General features: G+C 44.2%; 1 protein-coding gene across 2 annotated transcripts in view; it reads left to right on the top strand.

Moving 5' to 3' along the window:
- RNF130 (ring finger protein 130) overlaps positions 1–21,939 on the top strand; it is a 515,862-nt gene extending 493,923 nt beyond the window's left edge. For both annotated transcript variants that reach the window (XM_069199516.1, XM_069199514.1), the window contains one exon: positions 20,093–21,939. In XM_069199516.1, coding sequence (XP_069055617.1) covers positions 20,093–20,202 — 110 coding nt within the window. In that variant the 3' untranslated portion in view covers positions 20,203–21,939. The remainder of the gene's footprint in view (positions 1–20,092) is intronic.
- The last annotated feature ends 374 nt before the right edge of the window (positions 21,940–22,313 follow it).

The following is a 22,313-nucleotide window of genomic DNA, read 5'->3' as shown; positions in this document are numbered from 1 at the left end:
AGGATGGCTCATCCCAGGCAGTTGTCAACCACCTTCAGACTATGACGGACATTCTACATTCCCTAGGTTTTACTATCAATGTGTCAGTCACACCTGACCCCTCCCCCACCCCTCTCGGACACTTTCTTTCATCTGAGCCATTCTGTACAGAGTGCGATTCTGCACCTATCCTTTGGAACGGCATGTCCAGGATTTATTTAGGTTAGGATTCCAACATTTCAGCCTCTATCCTGGATTTCAGTGAAACAGACCCTAAGGCTTCTGGGTCTCATGGCCTCCTGCATCTTGTTGGTGAAGCATGCCTGGTGGCACATACGGGCTCTGCAGTAGGATCTGATGTCCCAGTGAGTGCAGCATCAGGGAAATCTCTGACATGGTTCAGATATCAGAGGGGACTTCACAAGATCTGCAGTGGTGGCTGATGAACCATGATTGGAGCAGCAGCAGCAGACCCCTCTCCCTTCCCCTCCTAGAACTTACAGTAGTGACAGATCTGCCAATCCTGGGAGAGGTGGAGATCCTAGGGCTCTGGTCTCCAACAGAGTCTCAACTCCATATTAGTCTTCTGGAGACAAGGACCATCCGCTTGATATTGAAAGCCTTCCTCCTATTTATCAAGGGAAGGCTAGTTTAGGTGTTTATGTACAGCACCAGTGCTGTGCTACAAACCGGACGAGATGAGGTGGGCCCCATGCCAGGAGGCTCTACGTCTTTGAACTTGGCTGGCGCACCAGTGCATTTTCCTGGTTGTGCTGCACTTGGAGGGATCTCTGAAAGCCAGGGCAGATGAGCCCAGTCATCAAAGCCTTGCAAATCACAAACAGCAGTTACACATGGAGGTGGCCCTAGGCCTCTTTCAAAAAAATGAAGAGAACTGTGGCTGGATCGGTGTGCCACCTCTGAAAACATGCAGTGTCAGCACTTGTGCGTTAGAGTTTCCAAGACGGTTCTTGCTTGGAGACACATTCCAGCTCAAGTTGAACTTCAGATTCCTTTATGCTTTCTGCCAATACTACTCCTTCCTCCAGTCCTCAAGAAGATCAAGACCCATCGGCCCAAGTCATTCTTGTGGGTCTGGATTGTGCACAAAGTATGGTATCCCGTTCTTCTGAGCCTGAGTATCAATCCTCCAATCAGGCTTCCCCTCAAGGAGGACCATCTGTCACAGCAACATGGCAGGGTCCTGCATTTGAACCTAACCTCTCTTCACCTTCATGCTTGGAGATAAAGCGTAACAATTGAGAGCGTTAGATCTCCCTCTCGTAAAGGTCTGTGATATCATCTTGGCTGCCAGACCTCTCTGCACCAAGACAGTACATGCCTGCTGTTGGGATAAATGTGTGGCTTGGTCCTCCATGCACCAAGTGGATCCCCTGTCTGTGCCGTTGTCAGCTATGTTATTGTTTGTTCTTTCGTTAGCCCTGCAGGGTCTTGTGCTATGCACTGTTAAAGGTTATATTTTGGCTATATCTGCTTTCCTGCTGCTACTTGACCAGCCTTCTTTCTTCACTCTTTGGTCGAGTTGCCTGTTGTGATGAGGTTTCTAAAGGGTTCCCCCCACTTTGTTCTGCCACAATGGGAATCAATTTAGTCTCGACATTCTTGAGGTGTGCCTCGTTTGAGCCCTTTCACAGTTGCCCTATTGACTCTAAAAACAGCCTTTCTCGCAGCCATTACACCAGCCCGGAGGGTCAGCAAGCTTCAAGCTTTGTCCTTTTACTCTATGTCCACTATCTTCTACCCAGCCAAACTGGTCCCTCGGAAATGTGGCTCCTTTCTACCAAACGTGGTCACTCTTTTGCACATAGGCCTGAACATCACGCTGTCCACTTTTTTGCTCCACCTCATCCTTCTAAGGTGAAGGAGAGACTCCATTGGTTGGACCAGAAAGAGCCCTCTCTTTTTATACCGATCGCATAAAAAATAATCAGGTTGATGGTCAACTGTTTGGCTTTTACAGGACGAAGAAAGACAAGGCGGTGCAGAAACAGACCATCTATAGATGGATTGTGCTCTGCATTAAAATCTGCTATGCACTAGGTAAGAAGCAGCCTCCTGAGAACTTGCAAGCCCATTCCACCAGGGCCAAAGCTGCTACTACTGCTTTAGCATGTAAGGCACCTGCTTGGACATCTGTCAAGCTGCTACGTGGGCATCACTTTAGACATTTTCAGAGCACTACTTCTTGGACAGTAGGTGTGTAGAGATGGGCATTTTGCCCTATCAGTCCTCCAGGACCTTTTGGCTTAAGCCTGTTAGTAGACACACCTCCAGAGAGATATTCCTTGGGTATCTATTCTAAGGTGAGGAATCTGGGGTTAGAAGTCTTTATCAAAAGAACAAGTTACGTAACTTCAGTATTGTTTTCTTCTTGTAAAGACTCTATCTAACTGCAGATTACTCACCAACCCTTTCATTCTCACCGTTCTGCAAACTGGGCTCTTCAATAGGAGATCCCTCTAGACACTGCACACTGGTCAAACATTGGACTTTTACTTAGTTCTACATTTTTGTCATGGAAATAGCCACAAAATAAACTCATGTTTGTGTGCCAGAGTAGGGATTATATGGGCAACGAAAGGTCGATTCTGTTGTGACCCATGCAGAGCCCACCAACGCTACCTACCATCAAACAGAAGTACTGCTTAAGATATTTCAGATCCAGTCTGACGCCTGGGGAATAGTCTATGGTGAGAATCTGCGGTTAGATAAAGCCTCTACTAGAAAAAGCATTACCATTCAGTTGTTACAATACAGAGTATTAGAAGCCAACAAAGGCTGTGCCTACAGCTGCTTCATCTGCCCTGATCTAGGACTATTTAATAAAGATCTCACACCACTAGGCTTTACAGATAATGAAAAAAAAAAAAAAATCCAATAAAGAGTGTTCCTGCAACATGCCCTTCCCACTAATCCAATAACTGACAGGCACCAGCTTAATTGTGAGATTTCACAGATGCTTCTAAAACTGATCATAAGATGATTTGGGATTTTATCTAGATGCTCTCACTCTGGAGTGCTGCTATCTTTATGTTATACTTTAAGCATTCAAAATAAATATAGCTGCTAGGTTTATCATGCGTATCTGCACATCAGTTTTTAGGACGTTTGACAAGTTCTACCCGTGGACACATATGGTGTAAATGCTCTAACATTTTGTAATGGAAAAGACTTAAGTAACTTTTGACCTGGCGTACACAGTATTTGGCTACAGCTCTACTTTAAAAGTTGGCCAGTATACAGACATCTGTAAAAGCTAAAAAAAATATATATATATATATATATATATATTCTCCTTGGACTGCTGTGTTTCACGGTGAATGCTTTGTACCTAAAGCAGGACAATTCAGGTGTGTCACATATACAGGTTCTTAGGAAACATGTAAATATACTTGTTAACCTGATTTTCATAGTACCCCAAATTCCTCCCACCCCTCGGTCCGTAGTTCTTTCACGCCTGGCTCTGGCCTTCCAAATTCCTCTTTGATTCCTCTCAGATCACGTCTCCATTCCACTCTGCGTCTAATCGCAGAAGCTCAAAAATGTTACCATATTTTGCCCATCCTCCTGCATTTGAATTAGCTTTCTTTAAAAACGTGCACCAGTTAAAATCTGCAGCTCTGTCCTCAAAACGTTTTCCTCAGAACAATTATTTAGAAAATAACCTGGCTTTGCGGCTAGATACAATGTAAACTGGTTTACTAGATTTCCCCCTCCGTATTAAAAAAAAATACCCGTTTAAACATCAAGTTCTCCTTCTTCCAGGCTAACTGGATGCCAGAGACTGCAGGCTGAGGGAAGTATTTTGGCCAGCACAAACGGGGCTTGTCGCGTTTGAAGTTGAAATCTGGACAAAACATCTGCAGCAGCCGTGCCCGCCTGCTCTTCGTGGGGCTGCCATTTTTTCCCGAGGTTTTTCACTCGCTTTGTCTCCCTGCTCACAGGACGTCCATGCATGGTTCAGGTTATTAACTTCTCTGACGAGAAGCCTAGAGTTTAACTCAGCTGACCCGTCACAGATTCTCGTTCAGAATGCCTTTGCTTCAGCACTGTTATTGCATGTGCATTCCGGTTGGTTGGCAGCACTTGCTCTGAACAGTCGGATGCTTTGGTGGCCAGGTCTCTTGAGCCTCCACAGAAATTCCCGTTCTTAATCGTGAGGAAGTAACATATGGTAACTAAAAACAAAATGAAATGCTCCTCAACGAGCAAATTTGTAGAGGCTTCCACTGTGATGGGGGTTCCTCTGCATGTGGTACCATTATTCTCTTTTTCGTTTCCAAATGACTTAACACTGGTTGTACCTTATTTTTGCCCACATTACCTGATAATTCTATAACTCCGTTCTGAGGTACTTTAGTCCAGTGTTCTTAAATGCTGCTATGTTATGCCTGGAGATTTTTTTAAAAGTTTTTACTGTGCCTAGAGATTTCCAACAGACCTGACTCTGGAGATTTTCTAGTTACCAGACATCCTCCAAGATACCTTCTGTGACTTCCTGGACAGCCTGGGCTGTTCTGAAAACCACTCCTTTCAATGGGTTCAAAAGGAGTAATTGGCAGAGCTTACAAAGCCTAGGAACACCACCTGTCTCAAGCGCAGGTGCCACCAACTGCACTGTTTCAGCCTGTGGCCAGATCACCACTGAATCTGTGACAGGGATCCGCACAGGTGCTAGAGTTCAAATAAGGATATGGTCATTTCCTGGTTTGCAGTCATAAACAATGGTTAGAGGAAAAGACGTGAAAACTACAGAGCAGCTCTTATTGGCCTAAATTGTCCGTAATAGATGTGATCTTGGACCATTCAGTTCCACATGGTTCAGTATGGAACCCCATGTTTGGATTTTTAGTTAGCTGGATCAGTATCATGAGTCCATGGAATCTGTAACCCACTGTACTGCAGAATTATGGATTAGAGAATGAAACCCTTGAGAGGCCTTGTGTCGGACTCACCATGCATTGGGAAGGGCCATGGCTCACAATAAAGTCCCAGTTCCTAGCCGTTTACTTCTCAAACACAGGTCGATATATGGGCCTCCTTGGAAACAGTTTGCAGCTTCGACCTGTGCACCATAGATGTACACCCTTGTGTACAATGTTGTGTACAGTGTTATGCATGTAATAGGTCATAATTTCCTTATACTGCTTGACACTCTTGGAATACAAAAACACAATGAGTCAGGTCTTTCACCCAGTACTGTACCAGACCACATCATTAAATCACCTGTCACCAACTCAAAAGGCATGGAATAACTGATCTGCCACTTTCCGCTGGCCAATGAAGGACCCTTACTTAGTCTACCACTGCGGATCCCTGTTAGCTACATACTATGACTGCTTTTGACATTTGACAATGGCAATCACATATGGGATGATATTAAAAAAGTCCACCCCAGCAGTTCTGTGATCCATGTCTTCATCCAACCTGTGCCTGATCAGGACTATAAACTTTACACAACCCAATGCAGTAAGCAGCTGAGTGGATTATGAGAATTAGAAATACTGTAAGGGGCCTGCAGAACTGTTCAAAGCTTCCAGCTTACTAACAAGCATTGGTAAAGACAAGAGTTCTTGCCTGTGCAGGAGCTATTGGCTTTGTTTCAGCTATGTTGAACACCAGTGTGGCTAAACGTTAGTGGGGTAAAGGAGAGTGGAGTGTTGTGGAGAGAGTAGAGTGGAAAGCTGTAGAGTGGAGTAGAGTTGAGTGGTGTAGAATGTCAGAGTGGAGTAGAGTGTCATGGAGTGGTGTAGAGCAGAGTTGAGTAGTGTAGACAGTGTTGAGTGGAGTAGAGTGTTGTAAAATAGAGTGGCATAGAGCAGGGTAGATAGTCATAGAGTGGAGTGGCATAGAGTAGAGTACAGGAGGGAGAGTGGAATGCCAAAGTGTTCATAATGTTGTTGAGTTGAATGGCATAAAGTGGTGTAATGTGTCATAGAATAGAATGGAGTAAAGTGGCATGTAGCGGCATAGAAGTAGTTGCTTAGAGAGGAGTAGTGTTGTAGAGTGTCATTGAGAGGAGTAGAGTGTAATGGGTTAGAGTAGAGTATCATAGAGTGGCTTAAAGTGAAGTGGTGTAAAGTACAATGGTGCAGAGTAGATTGATGTAAAGTGCATTGGCATTGAGTAAAGTGGTGTAGAGTGCATTGACATAGAGTACAGTGAGGGTAGAGTGCAGTATCATAGAGTAGATGGTTGTAGAGTGGAGTGGTACAGGGTAGAGTGCAGTAGCATAGAGTAGTTGCATACAGTGGTGTAGAATAATGTAGAGTGACAGAGAAGAGTGCAGTGGTGTAGATTCGAATGATTCAGGGTAGTGTAGTTGTGGAGAGTGGTGTTGCATACAATGGTGTACAGTAGAGTGGTGTTGCGTGGAGTGGTGCAGAGTGTAGTGGCGTAGAGTGGGGTAGAGTGGAGTGGAGTGGTACAGAGTAGAATGCAGTGGCATAGAGTAGAGTGGTACAGAGAGCAGTGGCCTAGAGTACAGTGGGGCATAATAGAATAGAGTGGCATTGTGTGCAGTGATGTAGAATGTAATGACATAGACTGGCGCAGAGACCACTGGTTCAGAGTAGAGTGGTGTTGAGTTTAGTGGCAGAGAGTTCAGTCTTAAAGAGTAGACTGTTGTGGAGTGCAGTTGTACAGAGTAGAGCGCAGTAACAGAGCACAACAGTGTAGAGTGGCAAAGCTTGCAATGGCGTAGAGTACAGTGGTGCAGAGTACAGTGCATTGAGTTCAGTGGCCGAGAATGCAGTCTTGCAGAGTAGAATGGCATAGAGTACAGTGGCATAGAGTAGAGTGACATGAAGTAGAGTAGCATAGAGTAGAGTGGCACAGAGAACAGTGATGCAGAGTGGCATAACTTGCAGAGACGTAGAGCGCAGTGATGTAGAGTTTTGCAGAGTAGAATATAGTGATGTAGAGTGCAGTGATGCAGAGTAGTTGGCATGGAGTGCACTGGTTTTGAGTAAAGTGGTGTTAAGTCATTGGCATAGAGTGCAGTGGCTTAGAGGTGCATAGAGTGCAGTGGCGCAGAGTGGAGTAGTAGGCATAGAATGCAGTGGCCTAGTGTAGATTGTTTCAGAGTAGAGTGAAGTGGCATAGAGTGGAGTGGTGTAGAGTGCAGTGGCATGGATTATTTCAGAGTAGAGTGAAGTGGTGCAGGGTAGTGTGGAATGGTGCATGATAGAATACTGTGTTATAGAGTCGTGGCTTAAAGTGCATTGGCATTGTGTGCAGTGGCATAGAATGCAGTTTTGCAGAGTAGTGTAGCATTGAGTGCCGTGACCTAGAGTGGACTGGCGTAGAGTGCAGTGGTGCATAGTAGAGTGGGGTAGAGTGCACTGGCATAAATTAGACTGGTGTAGAGTAGAGAGGCATAGAGGGAAGTAGCATAGAGCATCGTACTAGGTGCCACCAATGCTAAACCAGTCATGGTGGTATGCCGTTGGTGTTTCATTGGAACATGTTCACCTATTTCATTGGTGAAAAAACATGCATCCACCAAATAGTATAAAAAAACAATATTTTGACATAGGCAGGATGTTTAAGGCTGTAGTGTAAATACTGTAGTCTGTTTCTGGGCTCCTGTTTGTAATTTTCAGGAAAACAGTAATCTGTGTTGTCTAGGTTTTTATTGCATGGTGCTACTGCACATGTTGCACATACAGAGGCTATTTGCTCATTAAGTGTAGTACATATTTTTGCTTTCCAATGCACGTTTTATGCATGTTTTATTAAAAGGCTTTGTACTCAGACACGGTGACTGTAAACAGAAAGATCAGTAGGCATTCACTAGATGGTCACATTAAGCAACAGCCAACAGTGTTTAATTGGAGAACCTCAACATAAATATTTGTTTAGCCCTGCCACAGAATGTCCGTGCACCTCCTCCTTGCAGGCCTGTTTTAAGAGTTATGTTACAGCCTCATAAACTGGAGCATGGGAGGGGCAGTAGCGGGCTCCTTGGCGAGAGTGATCTGCATTCTCCTTGTTTCCTATAAATACTCTCACATTGAAGTTATAGAAAATAAAGTAAACACCAAGCTCCCTCGGAATACAGTCTGACAACCTTTGTGTTTAAATGCACAGCAAATGTGACAAGATGAAAACTAAATTTAAAGGTATGTTTACAGAAAATGAGATCTTGGAAGGATACAGTCAAGATGGTTTGGGCAAGGGAAGGGACAAACTCAAGCTGTACAGCCTAAAACAAGTAGAGCCAGCAAATAGAAAGCAAGGAAATGTGAGTTACAAACCACAGTGTTATGTGATGGGCCGAATGCGTTCCAGGTTGCTTTCTGAATGTCCCCAAGATGTATTGAGCAAACCAGACAGCTGTGACCTAAAACCAGGAACTGTGCGCCTGTCTCTCTCACTTCTTTATCCATCACACTGCTAAGCGCTGCTTTCTATAACATAACTGTGATGCACAACATGGAAACACTTCCTAAGTAGGATCAAAACAAAGACACTATCCTTCCACCCACACATCTTACACAGTGTAGCACCCTACCCATGTTGACAAGCACCTCAGCTCCCCACATAAATGTTGTAATACAATAAAATAATTATTAAATCTGGTAGAGATCACAACTAGTGGATACCCTCATATTTTGTCCCATTTCAAGTCTTTTAAATAGGGCTGTTATTGTGTGGAAGAAATGTGTTTATCATTCTAACTTAAACATTGCCTTTAAAAAGTGGTAGGAGCTCTGTGAATGTAAATAAGCAGTTAGGTAGCTTAATGGGCTTAACAAATGCTTCATTCAGTCAAACTCCTCTCAAGCTGTTTTTTCTATAGACCAGTATAAAGGGTTTTATGTGTGGACTTTACTCTCTTACGGTGGTTAGCTGGAAGGAAGGTGCTACGGACTTCTAGCAGAGACCACCGGCGATATCGGGGAGTCACCACGAATCACCAAATGTTTACATACAGTCATTGTTTTTAGATGTCTCTAGTACACAAAATACCAGGCCAAATGTATGCATACTGTGCACACAAAAACTGCTTGTAGGCATTTCTATGGATAGCGTGCTCCTGCCATCTGGTGGTTAAAAGTGGAAATGTTACAAAACGTTAAAAAAAAAAACTACTACTTCTAAGCGTCAGGATAGGAAGTGACCGATACCACCGCAATCAAGAAATCCTCATGAGTTTAACTCGCAGCTCAGATGTTTGACTCCACCGTTGCTCTTGGTTTGGAAACGGAGGTTTTGCACTAAAGTCGGCCTTTACCTTGCAGAATTTGCACATCATTACTAGAGGTGGGCGAGCCCTTAAAGGCTCGAGCCAGAGGCCTGACTCTGGCTCAGCTCGTGGCCCACTCAGGCCCTCCAGGCCAACTCGAGCCGTGCTTGGCCCCTCCTCCATGGTGAAACACGGAAAAGCAGCGACTCTTCTGTTCCGGTCTCATCTGTGCTTTTACAGCACGCAAAGTGCATTGGGTTTGTTTTATAACTCTAGCAGTAGAATTAAGGGAGCATTCGAAGGTTATCCGGGGAAATTTAAACGACAAAGGCATCTCCTGATGGGCTAATTAGGGAAGACCCGTTTGGCGGACAGTCGTGGTCTGATTTTTTTAATGTTATTCAGGAAAAAAATTATTTAGGTCGTTGGGTAAGCTTTCTCATGCAAATTTATGAAGGTAGGTACAAAGTCAGATGTAAGTCCCAAGTTTCACATTGACACCCTGCAATTTGTAAGGGGGATATTATTGATGATTAATTTGTCTTGGGTACTTGGGGGGAAATATTTTTTGTGATTTGTTGCTTCTTATACACAACGTGCACAGCCAGACCAATGCTGCCCAAGTCACGAATGTAATTCCTTAAAGCGATTTGTGCTGCAAGACCAGCCATTAATGTGGCAGCAAAACACCACAAAGCTTTTGTGCTGTCAAGCTGGGGATTTTAAGTTATGTGGCGCGGTCCATTTTGTCAGTATTAAAATGATGTACATTCTGCACTAGTCGAGAGTGTGAAAGAAATGCTTGAACTGCTCCTGCTGTAACTGCAACAGTTTCCTAAAGTCATTTATACCATACAAAGCAGAAACTGCCTTAGATGCATGAAAATGCAACCCCACGTTGCAGTTTTATATAAATGGATTTCAGGTTTAATCAACCTCGGAAGGATGAATGCCCGAAATGGCACTTCCGGCACTGAAGTATAATTACCAGATTGTACATAATGAGGCACACTATTCATAGGCACATTTACCCTCCACTTTGTCTTAATGAGATTTCAGACCATGATTTTACAGGGCCTAGTTAGATGTCACAATGGACTTGGATACCAGATGAAGTTGAAAACAACTAAACATGCATTGCCCTTGTTGTGCCTCTGGGGCCTGACTTCACACATTGAAAACGTGTTGCCTTTTTAAACACGTTACACAACGTGGGGGGCAGAGAGGGTGAAAGAAGGCAGACGTGTCGGAATTCTAAGTGCCTCGAGCTCGACCTTTTCACATTAATTCACAGTAATTTAAATTATTTTTGTTCTGCTCTACTGTTGGCGCTTGATAGTTTGTTTTTATTTTAGAGCGAAATGCTGCTGTTTCCTACGGCTAACAAATCATTAGACTGACTTTTCCTAATTTAATGGCATTCCGTATGTTGACGTTGGATATGTGTGAAAAGCGAAGTTGCCTTTCCCCAGGGTCGGATTGGGACCATAAATAGGCCCGGGCAGGGGCGTAGGAGACAATACATTTCTGGAGGGGACAGGGACAGCCTTGGGGACTTTCAATCAACCCTATACAAATCGCTTGTTGTTTGCGAACTGCAGGCTCTGATAAATATACACAATCATATATTGGAAGTGAAATAGGGAGAAAGGAAGACATGTTTTCACAGTCTGAAAGTATCTTTTATTGTTATTTACATTCACAAAGTAATTAGCTCAAATGTGAAAATAACATGTTGATTAACCTTGCATCTTCATGCACCAAGCAAATAAAGGTAGGAGGGTAAAAAGGAAGAACATACCCTTTGCGCTCCACACCCATCATGCCCCTTGCCTCATGCCAATTGGAACCGCACTGGAGATATCAAAAGCGATTAGGCACAACAGTTGTAAACTGTGCTTGGAAACCATAGTTCTAATAACACTTCTACTCCTGTGTGTGATCTTGGGAAGTTCATCTCCATATCAGTCATAACTAGAAGCATTTCAACTGAAGACGCTCTTGCAGTTACAGGCTATATAAAAATGGATTCTTTAATCTCTGTATAAACTGCAGTCGCTAATTTCTTTAGAAACGGCTGTTTGTTATGCACCAAGTCAATGCGTATAAAGAAAAGACATTCACTGATTATAAAGAAAAGACATCAGAAAACGACTATAATATGATTATTACAGTCAAGTTCTGACATTACAATGCCTTCTGCCAGAGCTAGCAGCCAAGGTGAAAGGCAGATCAGGTCACAGAGCATAATTAATGCAGCTGTTTAAAGCAAAAAATTGAATGTTGCTTTTCCTTCTTCTGCTCTACTGTAATAGCTTGGAATAACAGAAGCTATGCACTAAGGTTTTAAGTGGTTTGTGGGAAAGTTGGTGGTGTGACCATGTATTATATAGGGTAAAATACCCCCTGCGTACATAAGGATATTGCAAGTCACCTTGAAGTTCATACCTTACAACCAAGCATCGGCAAAGCCAATAGGTCTCGCCTATGCAAGTTCTATTGCCTTTGCCAATGTGTTTTAGCCATGCTGTACACTAGTAGGACTACTATTCAGCATGGCTCAAAGTTAATGGCATAAAGGAGAATGATGTGTCATCGACTGGTGTGGCATAGTGTCATGGAGTAAGTAGAGTGTCCTAGAATGGAGCAGTAAACTAACTTTAAAGGAACAGGGGTCCCTTGAATAAAATTATATTAAAGTAGTATGCAAATGGAATGTTTCATGCATTTATTCAATCAAAATGTAAAAGATCAAATGTAGTGGGAAAACATCAACAGGGGAAATCGAGAAAGACTGGTATTCGGGCATTACACAAGTTATCTGGATGACCCAATGTCACCAATTACAAGAAAAATTTAAAAAGTAACCTATATAGTACAGTGGTTCGGAGGAGACTGGCCTGGTTTGTAGTGGGTACCTATGGTACTTACACCTTATACCAGGTCCAGTTATCCCTTATTAGTGAAATGTAGGCAGTGTCTAGAAGCCAGGCTCTCTAGGGGTATCTGTGGCAGAGCAGCCAAGGCTTATCTAGGAGACATGCAAAGCTCATGCAATACCACTGTAGTCACACAATATTCACACACATGAAAGAAAATACTCAGTGTTACAAAAATAAAGGTACTTTATTTTAGTGACACAAATACCATTGAGACTATACTCCCTTAGGAGGTAAGTAATACACCAATTATATACACTATTATGCAGCAATAGCAATAAAAACAGTTAGAAAACAGTGCAATTAGTGAAAATCACAATGGTTAGAAATGGGCATAGGGGAAACACAAATCATATACTAAGAAAGTGGAATGCGAATGTTGGTTTCCCACCTAGGCCAGTGTGGTGTGTAGAGGGGCACTGGGAGTATTAGAAAACACCAAAGGTAAGTAATATAACCCACCTCAGAGCCCAGGAAAGCAGGAGTAAATCACAGTAACTTTCCTAGAACACACAAGAACACGAGAAAGAAGATAATGCAAGAACCAGAAGAGACTTCAAGACACAAAGGGTGGATTCCTGGACCTAAAGACCTGTGGAAGAATGGGACTAAGTCCAAGAAGCACAGAAGAGTCCAGGGAGGACAGGAGCCCCTGCTAACCCGAATGAAGGTGCAAAAGGAGAACCACTGGTGAAGAACAGTCAGTACTGCACTATAGAAGATAGATGCGGGTTCCTGGTTGGTGCAGATGATATCCCACACCGGATGGATGATTGCAGTCTGGTTTGCGTCGCTGGATTCTGCCAACAAGCCTTGGCACACGCAAAGCTCACGGTTAGTGGAAAATGGCACTGCCAGGGACCAGGAGGGACCTGGTGGACTCTACCCAGGAGGGAGAGTCAGAGGAGGCTCTCAGCAACTCAGAGAGCCCACAGAAGACCAGGCAGCGCACACAGGAGTCCCCCAGCATGGGGACAAAGGAGTTGCAAAAGGAGGCCCACGCAGCACAAAAACAAAGGATCCCACGACGCCAGAGAACCCCTCAGGAAGCTGTGCATCGCAGGAAGGAGTGCTGGGGGCTGGAGCTACATTGTGCACAAAGAATTTTGTAGAAGGATGCCAATAAGCCTTGGCACGTGGTGTACAGGGATACTGTCTTGCGTGGGAAGGCAGCCTCTTACCTCCACCAAAGTTGGACAGTAGGACATCAGGACCATCGGGACCACTTCAGTCCACCACCTGTGATGCAGAATCCATGCAACTCATCAGGAGAGGGGACCCACGCAGATGGTTGACGTTGCAGAGAGGTGTCTGCTGAAGCAGGGGATTGACTCCTTCACTCCAAGGGAGATTCCTTCATTCTTCTAGTGCAGGCTGAAGACAGGCTATCCTCTGACGATGCACGACCGGGAAACAGTTGCATTAGCTGGCAAGAGCTGAAGATCAATGTTGCAGAAGTCGTCTTTGCATCTTTGTTGCAGTTTGTGGAGTTCCTGGAGGGTCCAGATGCAGTTTCTTCGGTGAGAAGGTGAAGTAAAGGATGCAGAGGATTCCTGCTGGAGTCTTGCAATCCGAATCTGAAGAACCTTCCAAAGGAGAGGCCCTAAATAGCCCTGAAAGTGGGATTGGTCAGCTAAACAGGAAAGCACCTATCAGGGGACGGCTCTGACGCCACCTGCTGGCACTGGCCACTCAGATGCTCCCAGAGTTCGCTGCCAACTTGGAATCCAAGATGGCAAAACCCAGGGACCCTCTGGAGGAGCTCTGAGCACCACACCTGGGGTGGTGATGGGCAGGGGATTGGTCACTCCCCTTTCCTTTGTCCAGTTTCGTGCCAGAGCAGGGACTGGGGGTACCTGAACCGGTGTAGACGGGATTATCCAAGGAGGGCCAAGCATTTCCAGTGACCTGGGGAAGAAAGCTCCCCCTCCCAAGCCTGTAACACCTATTTCCAAAGGGAGAGGGTGTAACACCCCTCTCCCAAAGGAAATCCTTTGTTATGCCTTCCTAGGCTTGAGCTTCTCAAGCAACAGGAGGGCAGAAACCTGTCTGAGAGGTGGCAGCAGCTGGGGCTGCCTGGAAAGCCTCAGAAGGCTGGAATGGCAATACTGGGGGTCCTCTAAGGAGCCCCCAGAGTGCATGAAATCATACAACCAATGCTTGCAAAAGCCTTGGGGTATGATTCCAACATGTTTGATACCAAACATACCTATGTTCGGAGTTACCATTATGTAGCTGGACATAGGTAGTGACCTATTTCCAGTACACATGTAAAATGGCATCCCCGCACTCACGAAGTCTGGGAAAATGGTCCTGGAGGTCGTGGGGGCACCTCTGCTAGTGCAGGAGTGCCCTCACACACAGTACTCTGCACCCTGCCCTCAGGGCTGGAGGGCTTGCTATAGGGGTGACGTATAAGTGACCTGGTGCAGTGTAACTGGCAGTGAAAGGGTGCATGCACCTTTTCATGCAGGCTGCAATGGCAGTTCTGCAGAAGCCTTTGCATGGGCTTCCTATGGGTGGCAAAAGAAATGCTGCAGCGCATAGGGATCCCCTGGAACCTCAATACCCTGAGTACCTAAGTACCATATACTAGGGACTTATAAGGGGGCACCAGTATGCCAATTTTGGTTGAAATACTGGGTTACCAGTATGCAACAACCATAATTTAAGGGAGAGAGCATAACTACTGGGGTCCTGATTAGCAGGATTCCAGTAGACACACTCAAACACACTGGCAAACAGGCCAAAAGTGTGGGTAACCAAGCTAGAAAGAGGCTACTTTCCTACAAGGTTAGCATCCACAATAATGATTTACAAGCTTTTATTCACCGACTTTTACATGAATGACTCAAATAGTGAATCAAGAAGTCATTAGCTGATAGTACCTATGCTTATGCCAACTTACATAGAATAGCACAAATTCAAGTCAAGGTACTTAGGCCTATGATATTTTGTCCCCTAGACAAGTATCAGGATCATCCTAAGCCTTTGTTAAGCTTGAGTTAAAAGGGTTACAGAGTGCTTGTAACCAAAACGGCGAAGAAAAATCTGACTCACGTCTCATATGAGTGAGAAGGCAATCAACGGAGATCTGAATCTCTAATCAAGTGCCAATGCCATAAAATAGTAGAATGGAGTAGTGTCACAGTGTAATAGAGTGTCATAGAGTGGAAAGGCATAAAGAAGAGTGAAATGGCATAGAGTAAAGTAGAGTAACGTGAGGTGGCATAGCGAAAGTTGGGTAGAGTGTTGTTGAGCATAGTACATTGTTGTATAGTGGAGTGGCATAGAGGGTTGTGCAGTGGCGTTGAGTAGAGTATCGTTGATTGAAGTGGCATAGAGTGGGGTGGAATGGCATAGAGTGGAGTAAAGTGGAATGGAGTGGCATATAGGGAGTTGTGTAGAGAGTTACAGAGTGGAGAAGTGTTAGAGTTTAATGGAATAGAGTGTCAGAGACTAGTATCATGGAGTGTAATGTCAGAGTGAAGTGTCAGAGTGGAGTTTGGTGGTCTAGAGTGAAGTGACATAGAGTACAGTGGTGCACAGTAGATCAGTGTAGAGTGTAGTGGGATAGAGTGCATTGGTTTTGAGTAAAGAGGTGTAGAGGGCATTGGGGAAGACTGCACTGGTTTAGCGTACATTGCAGTAGCGAAGAGTGGTGAAGAGTCGAGGGGCGCAGAGTGGAATGGCACAGCATAGATTGCAGTGGTTCAGAGTGCTGTGTCATAGAGTGGAGTGGTGCAAGGTAGAGTGGAGTGGTGCAAGGTAGAGTAGAGTGCAGTGGTGGAGTGCAGTGTTGCAGAGTAGAGTGGCATAGAGTGTAGTGGCATATGGTACATTGGTGTAGAGTGGCATATAGTTGAGCGGTGCAGAGTAGAGTGCCGTGGTGCAGAGTAGAGAGGAGTATAGTTCAGTGGCAGAGCGCAGTGTTGCAGAGTAGAGTGTCAGAAAGGGCAGTGGTGTAGAGTAGAGTGGCATAGAATGCATTGGTGTAGAGTAGAGTGGCATAGAATGCATTGGTGAGAGTGCAGTGATGTAGAGTGATGCAGAGTAGAGAAGAATGGCGTAGAGTACAGTGGTGCAGAGTAGAATAGAGTTGCCTAGAGTGCCGTGGCATAGAGTAAACTGCTGCAGAGTACAGTATAGTGGTGAAGAGTAGATTGTTGCAGAGAGGAGCATAGTGATGTAGAGTGCAGTAGCATAGAGCGGTGCAGGGCAGATTGGAGTGGCGCAGGGTACATTGGAGTGGTGCAGGGTAGATTAGACTGGCATAGCATAGAGTGGAGTTGCGTAGATTGCAGTGGCATAGAGGAGATGATTTCAAAGTTGAATGAAGTGCCCTACAGTGGAGTGGTGTAGAGTAGATTAGAGTGCAGTGGTGCAGAAAAGAGTGCAGTGGGACAGAGTACAGTGGCATTAAGTGCAGTGGTGCAGAGTATAGTGGCATGAAGTTCAGTGGCAGAGTGTGCAATGTTGCAGATTAGAGGGTCGCAGAGTACAGTGGTGTATTGTAGAGTGGCATATAGTGCTGTGGCACAGAGTACGGTGGCATTGAAAGCAGTGGAATAGAGTGCTGTGGTGCAGAGTAGATTGGCATAGAGTGCATTGGTTTTGAGTAAAGTGGTGAAGAGTGCAATGGCAGAGTGCAGGGGTGTAGTGTACAATGGTTAGAGTAGAATAGCATAGATTGCAGTGGAGTAGTGTAGAGTGATGTAGAGTGGAGTGGTACAGCATAGATTGCAGTGGCGTAGAGTAGCACAGAGTGGAGAAAAGTGGTGTAGGGTGCAGTGGCATAGAGTAGATTGTTTCAGAGTAGAGTGAAGAAAAGAGAGAGAAAAGATAATATACTTCAATATGCATAAGTATGTAACGATAACAACAACATAAATAATAACGCTAGGCATAACGGCCCAAAATGAAATATGGCTTCTCCCTGTTAGCCAAGCTGCAATCAAGCCCTTCATTACCTAGATAACAAAATATTAAACATAAATGTTAGAAAAATATACCCTTCGAATAGCTAAATTGTTGTGTGAAAAGGTCAAATCTAGGCTCAATCTCGACTTCACTGTTTCACCAACTGGTGTGACCTTAGGCAAATACAAATATTGTGTTTTACAGAGTCTCCTTTCTAGCCTGCAGGCATCAGGGTGAGTGGGACTCTGTTTCCTCTTTAGATCTTCCTCATTGCTCAGCAGCTCCTCTTGAAGGCGTCCTGCAGCGCTCCTCTTCAAGGCGGCAGCAGGTGATGCAGACAGTAATCATCAAAAACTCTTTTCTCCTCCTCGCGCCCTTTGTTCTTCTGAGCACCCTTAATGCCCACAGCTGTGAACAGGACAAACAGTTATCTCAAGTTACTATAACTCGCGCTTCTGCCATGCATGGTATTTTCTCAAAAATCTACCTGCAAATATTGCATTGTTATTACCAGTTATGTTATCAAAGGTGTCATGAGTGCCGTAATTTGTGGGGTGTTGTAGTTATCAAATTCCAGCTATGGCACAGTACGATACTGTGGATCTGTGGGTCTAGAGGGGCTTGAACTGGCTGAAGTCAAAATCTCATAAGACAGATAATGACTTGGAGGCATGGAGCTCTAAGGAACCTCATTTGGACAAACTTAATTGAGCACTTTTCTTACACCAGCACAGTTGGTAAAAAAATAATCTTGGATTCAAGCTGGCTTCTCAGATGGAAGTTGTTAAATTTTTCTGTTTTCATCATACTGGTATCTTCTGATAAATGTTGCTATTGATTACTCAAAAGACATGTGTGTTAGTGATTATGACTTCCACCACAGTGGCCTGGTCTATGGCAACACCTTTTTATTTGGGATTACCACATTTCCTGTTGCATTAGCTCCGGTTTACCTAAAATGTAGCAACTGTACTTGTATTGGGCATTAAGAAGGTTGATTTGCTTCACAATATCTCACACTAGTTAAATTTTTGATAGCTCATTCAGTTTGCAGACAAACATACTCAAAGGTTGAAGATGTAAGGCATAGCGTCAGATTCTGTCCTTTTTAGGGAATGAAAAAATAAGGGCGATATAAGTCTTAAATATCTTAGTGACCCAAACAACTACAACATCCTTGAACCAGGGACACAATATTAAGACTAAAAAGTAAAGCATGTTTGTGCGTGATTTTCATGATTTGGCACTTACTCACAGATTAGTTTTGGAACTGAGGATCTTTCAAGTGGCAACAGTCCTTATTCCTTCATGACCGCTATTACAAGCCTTGGCTTAATCCTTGAGGATGATGCTGGAATAAACAAACTAAGGGCCTGATTTAGTGTTTGGCGGTGGGGTTACTCCATCACAACAGTGACAGATATCCTGGCCATCGAAATATAAATCCTGTTACATCCTATGGGATTTATATTTTTCGCGACGGGATATCCATCACCGTTGTGGGATTTATAGTTCAGCGGATGGGATATTCGTCGCCGCTGTGGCGGAGTAACCCCTCCGCCAAATTCTAAATCACACCCTAGCTTTCTCAGATCAAAAGGGAACATTGATCTTCCAAATCGTTATATATGAAACTTGAATGCTTACATTTTAAAGAATACTGTTTGAATTTGCCCCCTCACTGTGGGAAGTCTCAGTCAGTGCTAGAAGCCTTAATGTGAGTAGTGTGCCTTCAGGTGGACACTTTTAGTTTATTGTATCAAGCTAAGGGTATTTCACTTTTGTTGTGTTTGTTATTGCTCGCAGTTTACTCAGTGTGACTACTTGAAGGCTTTGAAGGTAGTTTGTGTTTTTATCATCCTTGGCTGCCCATTGTAGTAAACCTGGTGCTCATTGTTCATTCCTGGTGCCAGTGGCACTGCTTAGTCCTTCTTGAGAACTAATTGCTCGGTAAATTTGATGCTGGGTTTTTACCCCGTAATGGTCGCCTTACGTATAACAATAACTTTTATTCATAGCTTTAATAAATTGCCAGCCCTGTATGGATGAACCACTGACCGTGCTTCACATGGGTATTGCGATGCTTCGCCACACCTGTTTTATCCTTAGGGTTGTTTCCGTTTTTGTTAGTCCATTGCTACCAGACTTACAGCTCATCCTTGACCAGAAGGAAACCCCCTGTATACACAAGCTTTGTAGAACGGAAACTAGTCAAAGTGAGCAAAGCCTGTTTGACTTCTGGACCAGTCGCGCTAGCTAAAAATGTACTGAAATATCTGTTGTGATGAATTGTACGATGTATTCGCCATTCTCGGCAAAAGTTAAAACTCCAGTTGTGGCACTGTTGGGAATGCCAGACAGAGAGCTCTGAAGCACTCTCTAGCCCAATTCACAAGGCTGCATATCAGTGATTTTGGTGCATAGCTAGATGTGCGCACTAGCAAGCAGAGTTAAAACATCATTACTTCTCTACTTCGTTACTTCTTCCTTTCAAGGATGCCTTAAGGGTACTGCTTGCCACCCAATGCACAACATGTGACTCCAGAAGAGGCCAGTGATCAAACAAAGTTATTTATCTGTAACACTTGTACTTCAGCAGGGCACCTATCATAGATGCACTAAATCCTTTCACGAGGGAAAGATGTTAGTAGCAACAAAGCACCCTGAAGCTTCTTGGCTAGTTAAATAACCTCACAGTCTAATCAAACCAAAAAGGGTTATGGGGATCAACACAACATTATCAGAGTCTGATTCTGACCATGTTCTTCTGGTACTAATACGTTGTTTTTAAAGCCTTTCATGACTACAACCTCTAGATACCAGCACCCTTAAGGAACGCCTTCTGTATCAGATAAAAAGCTGCACAACACTTGTTTCAGGTTAGTAACATCACCATAAGAAAATGTAGTTTTCGACGAAGCGGTAATGATTTGTGTTGTTAATATTGAGGCTACAGTAAAAAGACAAAAATATAACTTGTTGCTCAGGTCAGCCCTTCTCATTTGCTGATAACTAGATATGTTCCTTATGTGTCTCTTTTCAGGTGCCCTCTTCTTTAACCGCAACTCGCTCTCTCCTCGGAGCTTGGGCTACGAGACTGAACTGTCGACAATTGAGCCTTCCTTGGACATGTTCGACGAAAACAAGACCTGACGTCACTGACTGCATCCTTTCTTTCTGCCCAGACCCCCTTCTCTTCACCTCCAGTGCTCACCATTCCCATCGTGTACTCACCCGTCACGCACCCAGTGTACGAGTCAGAGCTCAGCAGACCTTGGCCATGCCCGAGCACCGCCAAGCCCCAGTGTTGGCTAATGTAGAATAAGTAGAAGAGGCTGAAGAAGGCCGCCCTCTGAAGGAAGAAACAAGTGTGGAAGAATGGTGTCTGTCCAATTTGCGATCTCCAAACTGTGTGTGGTTGGCGGTGTAACCTCACCCATGTGTGTAGCGGCCATTTTTCCTGCTTTCACGCCAGATGTTGATTTGTGATTCCAAACACATCTCTGCATGAGGAGTATTTCATCTGTTAAAAAAGCAAGCCTCGTTTCCTTGCATTGAGCCATCCTTCAGAGTGTAACAGATACTTAGGGATTATGTGTGCTGGGAAGATGGCTTTGTACATACTCCTGATTTTCCTCTTCTGCTCTGTTCTCTCTGACACATTTTTTAGCTCTGCACTCTTAATTATGTCCATCGGTAAAGGAACATTTCTCCAAATGCAGAGTCCCATCACACGTGCTTTACAATTGTGCCTGACAGTACCTCCGGAGCAGAGGAAGTTGCCATTGGGAACAGGACTCCCCTGTTTTGAGCAGTGGGCTCTGTCACAAGCAGAGGGTTCTGTTGGAAGCAGGCTGCTGCCCAGGACCTTCCTTATTACTCTACATTAGGAATACATCATCTCTTGATGCTTCCCTAACACCCTGGCTCCTGCTTACTCCATCATTACCTGCTGTGAAGCATTATATTTACGTTTGAAGTTTTTTTAGGTTGTCTGACCCTAGAGTGTAGCTTCAGGCAGTAAAATAATGACATACAGCAAACGGAAAGCCAAAACAAACCTCTAAGTTTGTTTAATATTTTTGGATTCTGCTATGAAAGGAACGCTAATGTATGTAGCACCCTGGCTCGTGGACACTACTGTTCAACAGGAATGTTAATTCTGAGAGTTAAGAACCATTGGAAAGAAAAGCTGAACTGTACAGCATTGTAGTGGAAGGCATAGTCTTCATCATCTAGGCACAGATGTTATGGGACTTTGGAGCCATATTCTAGTTTCATCAGCTACACCCTGTACTAGAAATTAATAGAGATCACTCATAGAGGATTTGGCTTTCTACTCATGAGTGCTGAGAACATCATGTGCTTCTTTCCAGTGTCTGCTAGCTAAGTTATTACATCCTGTGCAGGAAGGCCGCGAGAGCATTGCCATTTAAGTGTATTTGACCGAGACATCATTTTGGTTATTAGGATCCACTGGTCACAGTGAAGTTCAGATGGCTTATGTATTTTTGATTGAGCAATCCAGTAGTTTTTTAGGTTCTTCCTTATAATGCTGGTCTTCAGCTCTTGTGTGTATGTATGATTGATGTGTTGCAGAGGTGGGTTTATGGTGTACCTGATGTTATGCTTGAATGTGATTTTGGCAAGGGGGCTGAGGGGAATTCTTAGTCATAGAGATCTTCAAGTACCATGTACAAACTCGATTGAGACATTGGGTGGATTGAATGAATCCTCACTTTGTGGTTGATTGGATTTGTTAAATGAATCCTCTCACTGTTGTGTTTGTACACAGATGCGATATGTGTTTTTGTTTGTGATATGTATTGGCTTGAGATGGACCTCATGATATTGGGCCTTATTAAATAGACAATCAACCCGTCACTTCTATATGCCTCACATTCTTTTATGCCTGCCTAAGGTTACAGTGATTTGTTTCAGGGCTTCGCATTGGTGTTGCAGTACTATTTCTGTGTGGTTGGGCCACCTCCTTGACAGGCGCGAATTGGTACATGTCCTCGCTCTATGTGAGTGGTATATATCGCTCTGCTCCGAACGATTGATGTGTTTGCCCTCTGCAGATGTGGGCTGAAAATCTGGACATTGTGCCGAAGTCCATCCGTAAAGAAGCAGCAGCTTCTCATTGTGTCCAAAGACCCCTATATAAATGAGTGGTGCACCTCCTCTCTGCAAGAGTGGTACATCCCCAGCTGCTCTCAGCAGGAGGGATATATTCCCCATTTTTTGGGCAGGTAAAGCATGCA

Source organism: Pleurodeles waltl, chromosome 7 (genome assembly GCF_031143425.1).
Source record: "Pleurodeles waltl isolate 20211129_DDA chromosome 7, aPleWal1.hap1.20221129, whole genome shotgun sequence".
Taxonomy (NCBI): domain Eukaryota; kingdom Metazoa; phylum Chordata; class Amphibia; order Caudata; family Salamandridae; genus Pleurodeles; species Pleurodeles waltl.
Note: the sequence above shows the minus strand (reverse complement) of the source record. Positions and strands in the feature narration are given on the sequence as shown.